Source organism: Schistocerca piceifrons, unplaced genomic scaffold, assembly GCF_021461385.2.
Source record: "Schistocerca piceifrons isolate TAMUIC-IGC-003096 unplaced genomic scaffold, iqSchPice1.1 HiC_scaffold_2510, whole genome shotgun sequence".
In the NCBI taxonomy this organism is placed as follows: domain Eukaryota; kingdom Metazoa; phylum Arthropoda; class Insecta; order Orthoptera; family Acrididae; genus Schistocerca; species Schistocerca piceifrons.
Window position 1 is genome coordinate 1,674,990 of NW_025728455.1, and position 15,981 is coordinate 1,690,970.

The 15,981-nt window shown below is 44.0% G+C and overlaps 1 protein-coding gene across 1 annotated transcript in view; it reads left to right on the plus strand.

The window, feature by feature from the left end:
• The first annotated feature begins 1,330 nt into the window (after positions 1–1,330).
• Positions 1,331–15,981, plus strand: part of LOC124743682 — a 125,439-nt gene continuing 110,788 nt past the window's right edge. The window contains exon 1 of the mRNA XM_047248858.1: positions 1,331–1,484. Coding sequence (XP_047104814.1) covers positions 1,331–1,484 — 154 coding nt within the window. The remainder of the gene's footprint in view (positions 1,485–15,981) is intronic.

Genomic DNA, 15,981 nt, shown 5'->3' on the forward strand with positions numbered 1-15,981 from the left:
GCGATGGGACACAGCATCTCCGAGGTAGATTATGAAGTGGGGAGTTTTCCCCATACGATCATATCGCGAGTGTGCCGTGAATATCAGGAATCGGGTAAAAGATCAAATCCCTGACATCGCTGCGGCCGGAAAAACATCCTGCAAGAACGGTACCAACGACGGTTGAAGAAAATAGTTTAACGTGACAGAAGTGCAACACTTATGCAAATTGCTGAAGATTTCAATGCTGCACCATCAACAAGTATCGGCGTGCGAACCATTCAACAAAACATGATCGATATGGTCTTTTGGAACCAAAGGCCTACTCGTCTACCCTTGATGACGGCACAACACAAAGCTTTACGCCTCGTCAGGGCCCGTCAACACCGACGTTGGACTGTTAATGTCTGGAAACATGTTACCTGGTCGGACGAGTGTCGTTTCAAGTTCTAGCGACGGATAGATGTGTACAGGTATGGAGACAACCTCATGAATCCCTGCATGTCAGTAGCGAGGGGTCAAGCTGGTGGAGGCTCTGTAAGGATGTGGGGCATGTGTACTTGGAGTGATATGGGACCTCTGATACGTCTATATACGACTCTGACGGGTGACACGTACGTAAGCACCTTGCCTGATGACCTGCATCCATTCATGTCCACTTTGCATTCGGACGGACTCGGGCAATTCCAGCAGGACAATGCGACGACCCAAACGTCGAGAATTAGTACAGAGTGGCTTCGGAAACACATTTATGGGTTTAAACACCTCCGCTGGCCACCAAACTCTGCAGACGTGAACATCACTGAGCACATCTGGTATGTGCTGCAACGTGCTACCCAGAAGATATCTCCACTCCCTTTTGCGGATTTATGGTGTTCATTCCTTCCAGCACTGCTTCAGACATTAGTCGAGCGCATGTGGCACTTCTGCGTGTTCGCTGGTGCCTTACATGATGTTAGGCAGGTGTACCAGTTTCTTTGGCACTTGAATATGCATCAGTTCCCAATTCATTATTAAAGACTGGCACGTCATGAGATTTTTGTGTCGGAATAGTAAACCAGTACGCCTGGACATCTGCTACAAGTCTCTTAGTGTAACTCGATGTCGTCGTAAGCCCACGTTGCAGGCGTATTTGTGAAACAAATACTCTTTTGTGACGAATGCGTGTCCGCAGTTGATGTCTGGTAAGGTAAAGGGAAAAATGAGCGAGTCACGGGTGGGAGACGTCACGCTTCCTGCGGTTTAACCTTCCTGCGGAAACACTTCCGCTGCACGTAGCGCACACTCAGTCAGTGCTCCCTGCGGTACGCACCGCGTGTGTTCGTTCCCACCTCTGCGTGAGTAGCTGACAATGGACCCAGCGGGCGTAGCTACTTCGCTGCTGGTTTTGCTGGCAGCAAATAACACCTCGGTGCTCGACTGTGTCTGTAACCACGTCGCCAACGTCACCGACGAAATGAGTTACGGCGATGGACTGATGTGGGAGACGTACTGCCAAGACCTCGGTGAGTACATCTTCGTACAGTGTCGACTCACTTGACGTTACGCCGTACACAGTTATTATCTGCAAACAGGCTGTTTGACTTACATGTAGTGCTGTCAAACGTTCGCAGCCCACCAGCGAAGGAGTACATCATACGTCTACATCTGTATGATCACTCTACAGTTCACATTTAAGCAGTTCATCGAACTACATTGTACCTTCAAGTTACGTGGATAGTGTTCCACTCTCGAACAGTTTCCGGGAGAAATGAACATTTAAATCTTTCCATGTGAACCCTGATTTCTCTTCGTCTTCTCTGTGTAGGTGGGCGCCAAAAAAGATATTCCCATACTCTGAGGAGAAAGCTGGTGATTGCAGTTTCATGAGAATAACCTGCCTTAACGTGAAAGGTCTTTTTTTTTCATGACAGCCACCCCAATTCCTGTATTATATCCGTTCAAGTGATTCAAATGGCTCTGAGCACTATGGGACTTCTTAGAACTACCTAAACCTAAGTAACTGAAGGACATCACACATACCCATGCCCGAGACAGGATTCGAACCTGCGACCATAGCGGTCGCGCGGTTCCAGACTGTAGCGCCTAGAACCGCTCGGCCACCCCGGCCGGCTATTATATCCGTGGCACACTCTCCCCTATTTCGTGCTAATACAGAACGAGTGCCCTTCTTTGGACATTTACGATGTCCGTCAATCCTACCTGGTAAGAATCCCACTCAATACAGCAATATTCCGGAACAGGACGGACAAGTGTAGTGTAGGCAGTCTCTCAAGTGGACCTGCTCCAGTTTTATAATCTTCTGCCAATAAATAGACGCCTTTGGTTAGCCTTCCCACACACATTACCTATGTGAGATTTCCAATTTAATTTACTCGTAATCCTAATCTCTAATTGTGTAACTCAATTATATTTCCGCAATTTATCGTGTTACTGAAATTTCGCGGACATATTTTACTGCTCATGTTAATGACTTCACACTTTCCATTATTTAGAGTCAGTTGCCACTTTTCAAATCACACAAATATCTTGACTAAATCATTTTGAAATTGTTTTTGATCATCTGATGACTTTACGACAATAATAAATTACAGCATCAGCAGCAAGTGGCTTGTAGTGAAATAGCGTGCTGACGGAATATCGTTTCAATTATGCGACTGGATTCGTGATTTCCTGTCAGAGAGGTCGCAATTCGTAGTAACTGACGGAAAGTCATCAAGTAAAATGAAGTGATTTCTAGCGTTCCCCAAGGTAGTGTTATCGGACCTTTGTTGTTCCTCATATACGTAAACTATTTGGGAGACAGTCTGAGCGCCGGCCGGTGTGGCCGTGCGGTTCTAGGCGCTTCGGTCTGGAAGCGCGTGACCGCTACGGTCGCAGGTTCGAATCCTGCCTCGTGCATGGATGTGTGTGATGTCCTTAGGTTAGTTAGGTTTAATTAGTTCTAAGTTCTAGGGGACTGATGACCTCAGAAGTTAAGTCGCATAGTGCTCAGAGCCACAGTCTGAGCAGCCGCCTTGCAGATGATGTTTATCGACTAATGAGGTTATCAGAGGATCCAAACGAATTGTAAAACGATTTAGAAAAAAATATCTGTATAGAGGGAAAATTGGTAATTGTCGCTAAATAATGAAAAGTGTGAGGTCATCCACATGAGTGCTAAAAGGAATTCGTTAAACTTCGGTTACACGATAAATCAGTCATATCTAAGCACCGTTAAGTTCAACTATATAACTAGCAATCACAATAATCAACAATTTAAATTGGAAGGAACACACAGAAAATGTTGTGAAGATGGCTGACCGAAGACTGCGTTTCATTGGCAAAACACTTGGAACAAGTAACAGGTCTACTCAAAAGACTGCCTACACTACGTTTGTCCGTCGTCTTTTAGGATACTGCTGCGCGGTGTGGGATCCCAAGGACCAGATAGGATTGCAGAGTACATCAGAAGAGTTCAAAGAAGGGCAGCACGTTTTGTATAATTGCGAAATATGGTAGAGAGTGTCACTGAAATGATACAGGATTTGGGCTGGACATCATTAAAACAAAGGCGTTTTTCGTTGCTACGGAATCTTCTGATGAGATTTCAATCAGCAACTTTCTCCTCAGAATGTGAAAATATTTTGCTTACGCTGACCTACGAAAACCATAATAAAATAAGGGAAATCAGAATTAGCACTGAAAGATATAGGTGTTCGTTTTCTCCGCGCTGTACGAGATTGGAATAATAGAGAATTATTGTCAAAGTGGTTCGATAAACCTTCTGCCAATCACTTAAATGTGATTTACCCGTGTAGATGTAGATGCAGATGAAAAAATCTTTGTGGACTGTTCAGATTGTCTCCTAAATGATTCATGTAGATCAGGAACAACAGAGGTCCTATAAATATTCCTTGGGAATTACTCGATGAGTTTCCGTCGATTACTACGAACTATGAGCTTTCCGACATGAAATCACGAATCCACTCGCGCAACTGAGACGATAATCCATACACACGTAATTTGATAATATTCCGCCTGTGAGGAACAGTGTCTAAAGCGTTCTGAAAATATAAAAATATTAAATCAATTTGACATCCCCTTTCGATAGCAGTTATTACTTCGTGAGGATAAAGAGCGTGTTGTTTCTTCACAAGAACGATATTTACTGAATATGTGTTAGTTATCTCTCGATAAAACGCCTTCTTCCAGGTGATTCATAATGTTCGAACACAGTGCATCTTCAAAATCATTCCGCAAATCGTCGTTACTGATGTGGATCTGTAATGCACAGGATTACTCCTGTTTCCGTTCTTAGTACTGGTGTGACTCGTGCAACTTTCCAGTCTTCGGGTACGGATCTTCCGTGGAGGGAGTGGCTGTATGCGACTTCTAAGTACCGAACTGTTGCATCAGCATACTTTGTAAGGAACCTGGCTGGTATACAGTCGGGACTAGAAGAGTTCCGTTTCTTAATAGATTTGAGCTGCTTCGCTACAGCGAGGACAACTACTTCTAAGTTACTCATGTTGACAACTTTATTCGAATTCTGGTATATTTACCTCGACTTCTTCGGTGAACGAATGTCGGAAAACGATGTTTAGTAACTCTTATTTACTGGCACTGTCATCAGTAACACCACCATTGTTAACGCGCAGTGAAGGTATTGATTGCGTCTTGCTGCTACTGTACTTTACATATGACCGGAATCTCTCTGTTTTCTTTCAGATTTTGAGAAAACTATTCAAGACATATCCCATCGAGGTTCCCGCTAAATTTCGAGCTTCTGTAAAACTTTGACGATCTAGGTGTTCTTTCCTTCTTTTAAAAATTTGCGTGGTTTTTTTCTGTTGCTTCTGCTACACCGTTCTGATATGTTTTGTGTATCATGGGGAAACTGTTTGATAAGCATCGCTCAACTGCGGTCCATGCCATTTCCTAGCATTCAAACCCCGTCTTGTCTGTATTTAGATATTGAGATCGAAAAGAGTGGAGACTGCGTGAAGCGGACTTTTATCTGCTTCTTTAAGTAGATGTATTTTGCATGTGCACTATGTGCTCAGAAGTATCCGGACATCCCTAAAAACATACGTGTTTCATATTTGACGCATTGTGCTGCCACCTACTGCCAGGTACTCCACATCAGCGACCTCAGTAGTCATTGGACATCGTGAGAGAGCAGAATGGGGCGCCTTGCGAAACTCACCGACCTTAAACGTGGTCAGGTGATTGGGTGTCACTTGTGTCATACGTCTGTACGCGACATTTCCACACTCCTAAACGTCCCTAGGTCCACTGTTTCCGATGCGATAGTCAAGTGGAAACGTGAAGGGGCACGCACAGTACAAAAGCGTACAGCCCGATCTCGTCTGTTGACTGGCAGAGACCCCTGACAGTTGAAGAGGGTCGTAACGTGTAATGGCCAGACATCTATCCAACCATCACACAGGAATTCCAAACTGCATCAGGATCCACTGCAGGTACTGTGGCAGTTCGGCGGGAGGTGCGAAAACTTGGAGTTCGTACTCGAGCGGCAGCTCATAAGGCACACATCACGCCGGTAAATACCAAACGACGCGTCGCTTGGTGTAAGGAGCGTCAACATTGGACGATTGAACAGTGGGAAAACGTTGTGTGGAGTGACGAATCACGGTACACAATGTGGCGATCCTATGGCAGGGTGTGGGTATGGCGAACGCCCGGTGAACGTCATCTGCCAGCGTGTGTAGTGCCAAGAGTAAAATTCGGAGGCGGTGGTGTTATTGTGTGGTCGTGTTATTCGTGAAGCGGGCTTGCACTCCTTGTTGGTTTGCGTGGCACTGTCACAGCACACGCCAACACTGATGTTTTAAGCATCTTCAAAAATGGTTCAAATGGCTCTGAGCACTACTGGACTTAACTCCTGAGTTCATCAGTCCCCAAGAACTTAGAACTACTTAAACCTAACTAACCTAAGGATATCGCACACATCCACACCCGAGGCAGGATTCGAACCTGCGACCGTAGCCGTCGCGCGGTTCCAGACTGTAGCGCCTACAACCGCTCGGCCCCTCCGGCCGGCTTTAAGCATCTTTGTACTTCCCACTGTTGAAGAGCAGTTCGGGGATGGCGATTTACGCTTAAAACACGATCGAGCACCTGTTCATAATGCACGGCCTGTGGCGGAGTGGCTACACGACAATAACATCCTTGTAATGGACTGGGCTGCACAGAGTCATGACCTGAATCCTACAGAATACCTTTGGGATGTTTTGGAACACCGACTTCGTGCCCAGCCTCACCGACTGACATCGATACCTTTCCTTAATGCAGCACTCCGTGAAGAATAGGCTGCCACGGTATTCAGTCTCGCTACAACAGCCTTGTAGTCACTAATCTGTGTATCCGCCATTGTGCTCTCTATTGGCTCACCATTATTTGTTGCTAAGAGTTAAAATATAGTTTCGCAACCATTAACACTTCGAGTGCGCTCCTGAACTAACAGTTCGAAATAGTTTTCTAAGAAAGCATTCAGTGGTATTTCGAAATAAGTTTCTTGCATGCCACCGACTGTAAACATACATTTTTTTCCAACGTATCGAGGGTAGACCGAAGTCACCATCACCTATAATTGAACGTATGGGGTGCCTGTTTGAAATGAGACTCAAGCTTCCTTTGAAGGACTACGTTTATTAGAACTGAGTTTTTTAGAGGAAACCGACACCTCAGTTTCAAGTCTACAGATCTATGGACTTTGTCTAATCTGTTTTTCAGGCGAGACGATATCTTGAAGTATTTTTGGGAAAGCCTGCAAATTACCCGTGTAGATCAATCAGAACGAAAGAAATTGCAGAAGGTTGTTGAAGATTGCGATCTTTTTGCAGGGTCAAGGAATCGGAATTCGGTGCATGCGCAGTGACAGACAAATATAAATTTCCGTGTCATAAGCGAAAATGGCGAACGGCATTCTGCGTGTTACAATTGATCCGTCTGTCATGACAGTACTGAGCAGGTATCATCAGCGACTCAGTTAAGCGCCTCCTAATGCCGACAATACGAGCATTCTCAGGCGGCATCGGCAGTCTGAATGGCAGAACGTTTGTAGAAAGAAAGAACAACCGGCCGGCGCGAAGCAGATTATCGCTAATGTGTTCTCCATGAAACCCGCACATAACACCTGTTAAGCATGAACGCTTTTTTGATGTCTTTTACACTGAAAAGCCAAAGAAATGGCACGGCAGCCAAATATCGTGTAGGGCCCCCGCAAGCAAGCACAAGCGCCGCAACACGGCGTGGCGTCGACTCGACTAGTATCTGAAGCAGTGCTGCAGGGGACTGACGCCGTGAACCCTGCAGGGCTGTCCGTAAATCCGTAAGTGTACCAGGAGACGGAGGTCTCTTCCGAACAGCACGTTGCAAGCCATCCCAGATATGCTCAGTAATGTTCATGTCTGAAGAGTTTGGCGGCCAGCGGAAGATTTTAAATTCATAAGAGTGTTCCTGGAGCCGCTCTGTAGCAATACTGGACGCGAGGGCGTCACATTGCCCTGCTGCAATTTTCAAGTCCGTCGGAACGCACAATGGACATGAATGGATGTGGGTGATCACACAGGATCCTTACGTGCGTGTCACTTGTCAGAGTCGTGTCTAGACGCATCAGTGGTCCCATATCATTCCAACTGCACATGGTCCACGTCAGTAGAGGGCCTCCACCCGCTTGAACAGTCCACTGCTGACATACAGGATCCATGGATCCGTGAGGTTGTCTCCATACTCGTACACGTTCATCCACTCGATACAATTTGAAACGAGAGTCGTCCGACCAGAAAACATGTCTCCAGTCATCAACGGCCCAATGTCGGTGTTGTCCACACCACTTTCTTTGGCGCTCCAGTGTATACTCTCTGCAATTCCTGTCGGTATGTACTGGTGTGCATTGAACAGCTACAGCCGTTTCCAACAGCTGTATTAGTTTTCCAGTGCCCTCTGTTATTTCGAGCAGTGGTTTGTACAGCTACCAGTGTTTTCCAATGGCCGGTGAACGTACTTAGCTGACATGGTGAGTCAGACTGCGTGGTGCTTACAGCAGGCCGTAGTTGTGGGGTGGAGCGGTACTTGAGAAGACCTCCTGCCTGCATACAGTCATGTAGATCGCGGATCACCCAGAGAAGGGACGCCAAACATCATCATAGTTATAATAATCTATACACACACACACACACACACGCACACATATATATATATATATATATATATATATATATATATATATATATATATTGTGGATCATAATTACTAGTGTAAACGCATGTAGTTCAAAGTACACGACACTAGAAGTAAAAAAGTCTCAGTAAACATAGCGTCGTAAATGTATACCTTAAGAGCTACGAGCAATTCTCCATCTTCGATACTGTGAAGCAGGTCTCACCTACTGCAGGCTCTTTGCTTTCCACATTTTGGGAAGTATGTCCAGTAACATTTGCTATAAAATGCAAACCTGTAAAGTTATAAGCAATTGTTCATTAGAAGAGTTGTGTTTCCAAGTAGCGAAGATGAGCACGTGTTCATAGCTCTTAAGGTGTACATTTTAGAGCCAATGTTTACTGGACACTTTTTCTTGTTTTGGTCCCTACTACTACTTCCCAAAATGTGGAAAGCAAAGAGCTTGCAGTAGAAGAAGTTTGCTTCATAGTATCGAAGATGAAAAACTGCTCGTAGTTCTTAAGGTATCCATTATCGACCCCATGTTTCCTCAGACTTTTTTGCTTCCAGTATCATGTACTTTCAACTGTATGCGTTTACACTATTAATCATGATACACGGTGTATAGTGTTCGTTTCATTGTAATTCATACAAATCTACAGTATTATTCCGATCTTCATGAAATTTTGCACACTTTACCTTCAAGGGAAGAGGAAGGTCACTGTCTGCATAATATTTCGTAATCTGACTTTAAATATATGTGTTTCTGGTACATATAGAGGAAAGGTTTTTGCGAAATAACTCTAAAAGTTCTTCGCCGATTTACTTCAAATTTCTACATGATCCCATAGTGAACGTTTGGGAGGACGTAGGCTACATATATTTTTAGCAAGAGCTGGTATTGTCATTTGGAGAGCGAAACCGGTAGATACATAATACTAACTGCGACTTGTGGCTCTTTTCAGAAACTTGTATACATACCTACACACGGCAGTGGCGGATACAGGAAAACCTCAAGGAGGGGCGCTAAAGCTATCTTGAGCTATCTTTACTTTTAGCTTAATATTAAATAATCGCCAGCCGGAGTTGCCGAGCTGTTCTAGGCGCTACAGTCTAGAACCGCGCGACCGCTACGGCCGCAGGTTCGAATCCTGCCTCGGGCATTGATGTGTGTGATGTGCTTAGGTTAGTTAGGTTCAAGCAGTTGCAAGTTCTAGGGGACTGATGACCTCAGAAGTTAAGTCCCATAGTGTTCTGAGCCATTTGAACAATTAAATAATCAAGTCACACGGAAAGTTTAAGAAAGTATCATTTGAACTGATTTATACGCATATACAACAGCATGCCATCTTACGATATAAAAAAGTTACAAATGTGGTTCTCTTCCTCAAATGAAGAATTGTATGCGCAAATTGATTAATTCGCATAACATACATTACTGGGCAACTGAAAATCCATGTTGGCTGCGGCAAGTTGCACACCAAAAACCGTGGTCGGTTACTGTACGGTGTGGGATTCTGGACAGAATTACAGGCCCCTATTTCATCGAATGAAATCCTAATGTTAGGAAGTACACCATGTTACTGGAAGAAACATTAGGTCTGTTATTGGAAGAAATACCTTTAGGAACAGAATGTAGTATCGACACTTTGCGTGTCCGACACATTTTTCGCTGATGGCCAGAAACGAGTTGCAGAGACAATTCCCAGATGGTTGGATTGGACGCGGAGGAGACGAGTCGTGGGCGGCTCGTTCGCCAGACTCGACACCCTGGAGTTTTTCTTGTGGGGATTCATAAAGGACATTGTTTATAAAGACGTTCTACTACAGCTGAAGATATGCGAGAGAGAATTGTCAGAGCATGTGGTTCGACAAGTGCCGAAGTGAGAAGGAATACCACTCAATCCATGATAAGAAGATTGCAGCACTGACTTGATACCAATGGTCATCAGTTCGAACACCTTCTGTACATGGACGTTCGTGCCGCGTTTTTGACCTTCGTTGATCTTCAAAGACCTTACTGTTACACGTTATTCGATTCGTCTCGATAGCCGCTGTGAGCTAATAAGTGCCAAACTATAGCATCCCATTTAAGAAAACGAAGTTGTCCTTCATATCTCTGACGCGACACCACCTAGCAACAAAACACCAACGTCGTATTATGGCCGCCGTTGTCCCATGCAACATCTGCCCCACAAACTTTTCAGCTACTATCGTACTTTCGGAGTTATTCTTGGTGGCAATAGTTGGTGACTCACCCTGTATATTCGTATGCGACTCTCATTTTCGATTCATCTGTATCTGTAATTTAATTAATTACTAAATCAACTTCCTGTATTTTGACTTACATAGCTGTCGATCTGTCTTTTATTGCAACTGCTTTTGTAATACTTTTCTAAAATTTTTCCTCTCATGTGACTGAAGCCCGGCAAATAGTGTCCCCTGACGATCCAACCAAAGCCCATACATTGGGGGGGGGGGGGGGGGGGAGGAGGGGGAAGCAACAGTAAGGAAGAAAAAAAAGTTGATTGCTGTTTCCCAAGCGCGGTTGCTTTCGCTGTGGGTATCAACAAGTCACAGGGCCAATCAATTTCTTGACAGATATTAAAGATCTTGGGCAACGTCGGGAACTGCAGTTACTTACAAGTATTAATGATTAATTATGTTGTAAAAAATGTCAGTCAATGTCTTTCAGTCACTGCGACGCTACTCCGATCCAGTACACTTCCAGCCTTCTCCAAACAGATGACGAGGACATTGATCAGACGAGAGGCCACGCAGTCGTACCAAACTACGCAGTGGGCTGTGCTGCGTGCGAAGTGGATTCGCTGGCTCTTAGACACAATGCAGCCAAGATCTGTGTGTCGATTAGGACCTCGAAGCTTTCTGCATTTACAAGTTTAATAATATCTCATGAACATTACTGTAAAGCTCGCACTGATTATCTGCAATGTACACACTACGATGGCATCCCGATGTTTCGGCTGTTGATGATAGCTGCCTATCAGAGGCCTCGCTTCATGAGTTTACTTCACGGCAGTGCTACCGACTGCGAGGAACATCACAACGAACAGTAACACGGAGCAGGTACGAAACAGCTTAAATGTTATCTCGCGAGATTATCTCTCAACCGAGATAAGCTTTATCGGATGGCTCCGAGGTCGCTTCTCTCGGACTCAGCGTTGTTTGCTTTCTCCTGTATTTCTTAGTCTAGGGCTCTTATTGCTCTTTCTTGGTGCTTTTCCTAAAGGGGACTTGAGTCGCCCTTTTAAAATATTCTCCTATCCTTCGTAACGGAACTAGCGGGGAGAATGTCTTTCGCGTGCTAGAATAATCTGACCATAAATTTTTAGGCAGATGAATATAATTTTTTTATTTTTTTTTTAATTTACTGTGGGTCCACTTGCTGCCATTCAATCCTCTGCTGCTTCATTTTCGGCGTGTCTCGTGTGTCAGCCACACTACTACAAATAAAGGCAGATCTTGTTGGATTATTGTTTTAACCGATCCGAAGACTGTTGAGTAATTAGCTATCATATTAGCTTACTGTCAACCGTGTAAGTGTACGCGGAAAAAATACTGTAACACTGTGACTCTCTTACACGAGCAAAAAACGAGGAATGGCAGTGCGTCAGGTAAATATACCTGAGGAGATATTTAACGTAAGCAGCTCAGCGGCGCATCACTGAAATTAAAACCACTACACTAGGGGTGTTCAATAAGTAATGCAACACACTTTATCTCGGAAAATTTTGATTGAAATTTTGTATGGTACATATTCTCGCCTATTGCCTCATGGAGCTCCGATAGTTGGTGGGGGACAATACGTAGCTTTTAAAATGGCGTCTGTAACAGAGGTGCGATCCAAGCAGTGAGAATTTCTAATTTCTATTGGCGGAACACCAGAGCGTCGCAGACACTGACAGGCGCGTGCAGAATGTCTACGGTGACGTGGCAGTGTGTAACCTCCCTACAGTAAAATAATATGAATAAGATTCACATTCAGTGTAACCCCTCAACAGTAACAGTTCCGAAACCTCCAAACAGTAAAAAACATAACCATAACATTGACATTTAGCGTAATCTACCAACACATAAATTCCGTAACCTACCAATAATAAAAATGTGACTAATCTCTCAATAAAATTGTCGCTGACTTATAACCTTTCAATATTGACTGTGAATGGAAACTGGTAAATTTTGGACGTCAGCAGTGCTGCGTCATGGCCCTGAAAATTCATTCTGAATAAATTGAAAAATCTTACCTTAATTAGGTCGCCGGATAACGCGTATATATCTGCTCCTATAAGAAATTTTTCTGGCGCAGCCAAGTGCAATTCTGGCCGATACATTTGTCACGTATAAAAAGAAACAAATGATTTTTCTTTTCAATAATCGGGATGACCAAGGATTGGAGAAGTTAGTAAATTCTTTAAATTGAAATGAATGATTGTCAACAGTTACTTTTTATGAGAAAGATTATTATTAAGAGATTTCTTTTTAAAACATTTACATGGGACTTGATATAACAATACTACAAATGCGCGAGGCTGCTTTTACCTTATACTACAACGCTCAGGCTCCGCCATCGCTCCACCACGACCGGCCCAGCCAACACGATACACCAGACTGCTAGCTAGCAACTACTTACTCCTGCTGCCACACAGTTCCTACTGCAGTCATCACTGCTCTTTGGTCTCAGATTCTCTTATAGCTTACATATCGCAGGCAGCGCGTGAGCAATCCATCGAAATTACATCTGCTCGAGTGCGCCAGCAACAAGTTCCTTAATCATGGACCTCTTACAAGTGAACGAAAGCACGGGGAGTCGTTGGGCGAGGCATCTGACGTCATCGCAACAAGGTCGCGCAAGACCTTCCGATCTGCCCGTGCCGGCCGTCCACACACAGCTGTGACTCCTGCAGTGTTGAAACGTGCGGACACTCTCATTCGAGATGATGGACGGATCACACTCAGACATCTCGCTGCAGAATTGGACGTCCGTGTTGTTAGCGCTGACACACTCGTCCACCACGTGAACTACTCAAAGGTGTGCGCCCGCTGGGTTCCTCGTCACCTAACAGAAAGAGTGTTCTAGCAGCAGTGGACACGGGAAGATCCTGAAGAAGATCCCAGCAGAGGGGTCGAAACGTCGATTATTTTAAAGGAAATATGAAGCGGCCTAATAGCCCAGAAGATTTTAACTTCACGCAAGGACCGTCTGTGCGGAAATGCTTACACATTACGTAACTGATAGTTACAATTTTTTGTTGGACATCGTCACATGCTGTGAAACTTGGATTCATCACTTCGAAACGAAAACAATACGGCTGTCCATGGAGTGGCGCCACACAACCCCACTTCTGAAGAAAAAACTGAAAGCCGTACGGTCAGTTGGTAAAATAATGGTGTCGGTCTTGTCGGATTCTGAAGGGGATATTCTGTTTGATCTTCTACCACGTGGTGCAAAGGACCAATCTGAAGCGTACTGCGCTATATTCAGCGAACTGAAGAAACGACTTCTGCATGTTTGCCATCACAAAAATGTAAACGTAATATTACATCTACGTCTAAATGGATACTCTGCAGATCACATTTAAGTGCCTGGCAGAGGGTTCATCGACCAACCTTCATAATTCTCTATTATTCCAATCTCGTGTAGCGCGCGAAAAGAACGAACAGCTATATCTTTCCGTATGAGCTCTGATTTCCATTATTTTGTCGTGGTGATCGTTCCTCCCTATGTAGGTCGGTGTCAACAAAATATTTTCGTATTCGGAGGAGAAAGTTGGTGACTGGAATTTCGTGAGAAGATTCCTCCGCAACGAAAAACGCTTTTGTTTTAATGACGCCCAGCCCAAATCCTGTATAATTTCAGTGACACTCTCTCCCCTATTTCGCGATAATACAAAACGTGCTGCCCTTCCTTCAAATTTTTCGATAAAGTCCGTCAATTCTATTTGGTAAGGATCTCAATGCGCAGCAGAATTCTGAAAGAGGACGGACAAGCGTAGTGTAGGCAGTCTCCTTAGTAGGTCTGTTACATTTTCTAAGTGTCCTGCCAATAAAACGTAACCTTTGGTTAGCCTTCCCCACAGCCTTTTCTCTGTGTTCCTTCCAATTTAAGTTGTTCGTAATTGTAATTCCTAGGTATTTAGTTGAATTTAGATTTACTGATTTACCGTGTAACCTAAGTTTACCGGATTCCTTATAGCACTCATGTGGATGGCCTCACACTTTTCGTTACTTAGGGTCAACTGCCAATAGTCACACCAATCAGAAATCTTTTCTGAATCGTTTCGCAATTTCTTTTGATATTCTGATGACTTTATTAGTCGATAAACGACAGCGACATCTGCAAACAACCTAAGACGGCTGCTCATATTGTCTCCCAAATCGTTTACGTAGATAAGGAGCACCACATGGCCTATAACACTACCTTGGGGGACTGATGACCTTCGCTGTTTAGTCCCCCTTAAACATCCCAACAACCACCACCACTACCTTGGGAACGCCAGAAATCGCTTCTGTTTTACTCGATGACTTTCCGTCAGTTACTACGATCTGTGACCTCTCTGACATGAAATCATGAATCCAGTTACATAACTGAGATGATATTCCATAGGCACGCAATTTCACTACAAGCCGCTTGTGTGGTACAGTGTCAAAAGCCTTTCGGAAATCCAGAAATGCGGAATCATTCTGAAATACCTTGCCAATAGCACTCAACATCTCGGGCGAGTAAAGATCTAGTTGTATTTCACAAGAACAGTCTTTTCTAAATCGATGTCGACTGTGTGTCAATAGGCCGTTTTCTTCGAGGTAATTCATAATGTTCGAACACAATAGGCTATATGTTCCAAAATCCTGCTCCATATCGACGTAAACGATATGGGCCTCTAATTTAGCGGATTACTCCTACTACTTTTCTTGAATATTGGTGTGACCTGTGCGACTTTGCAATCTTTGGGTACGGATCTTTCGTCGAGAGAACGGTTGTATATGATTGTTAAGTATGAAGCTAATGCATCAGCATACTCCGAAACGAACCTGATTGGTATACAGTCTGGACCAGAAGACTTGCTTTTGTTAAGTGATTTAAGTTGCTTCACTACTCCGAGGCTATTTAGTCATGTTGGCAGCTGTTCTGGATTCGAATTCTGGAATATTTACTTCGTATTCTTTCGTGAAGGCATTTCGGAAGGCTGTGTTTAGTAACTCTGCTTTGGCAGGACTGTCTTCGATAGTATCTCCGTTGCTATCACGCAGAGCACACATTGATGGTTTCTTGCCGCTAGCATACTTCACATACGACTAGAATCTCTTTGGATTTTCTGCCAGGTTTCGAGACAGTTTTGTTATGGAAACTGTTATAGGCATCTTACATTGAAGTGCGCGCCAAATTTCGAGCTTGTAAAAGATCGCCAATCTTGGGGATTTTGCGTCTGTTTAAATTTGGCATGTTTGTTTCGTTGTTTCTGCAACGGTGTTCTGACCCATTTTGTGTACCAAGGAGGATCAGCTCCGTCGTTTGTTAATTTACTTGGTATAAATATCTCAGTTGCTGCCGATACTATTTCTTTGAATTCAAGCCACATCTGGTCTACACTTATATTATTAATTTGGAATGAGTGGATATTGTCTGTCAGGTAGGCGTCAAATCAATTTTTATCTGCTTTTTTGAATAGGTATAGTTTTCGTTTATTTTTGGAAGATTTGGGTTTTACAATATTCAGTCTCGCTACGACAACCCTGTGTTCACTACTCCGTGTATCCGTTTTGATGCTCGTTAGTAACTCAGGATTATTTGCTGCTAAGAGATCAAGTGTGTTTTCACAA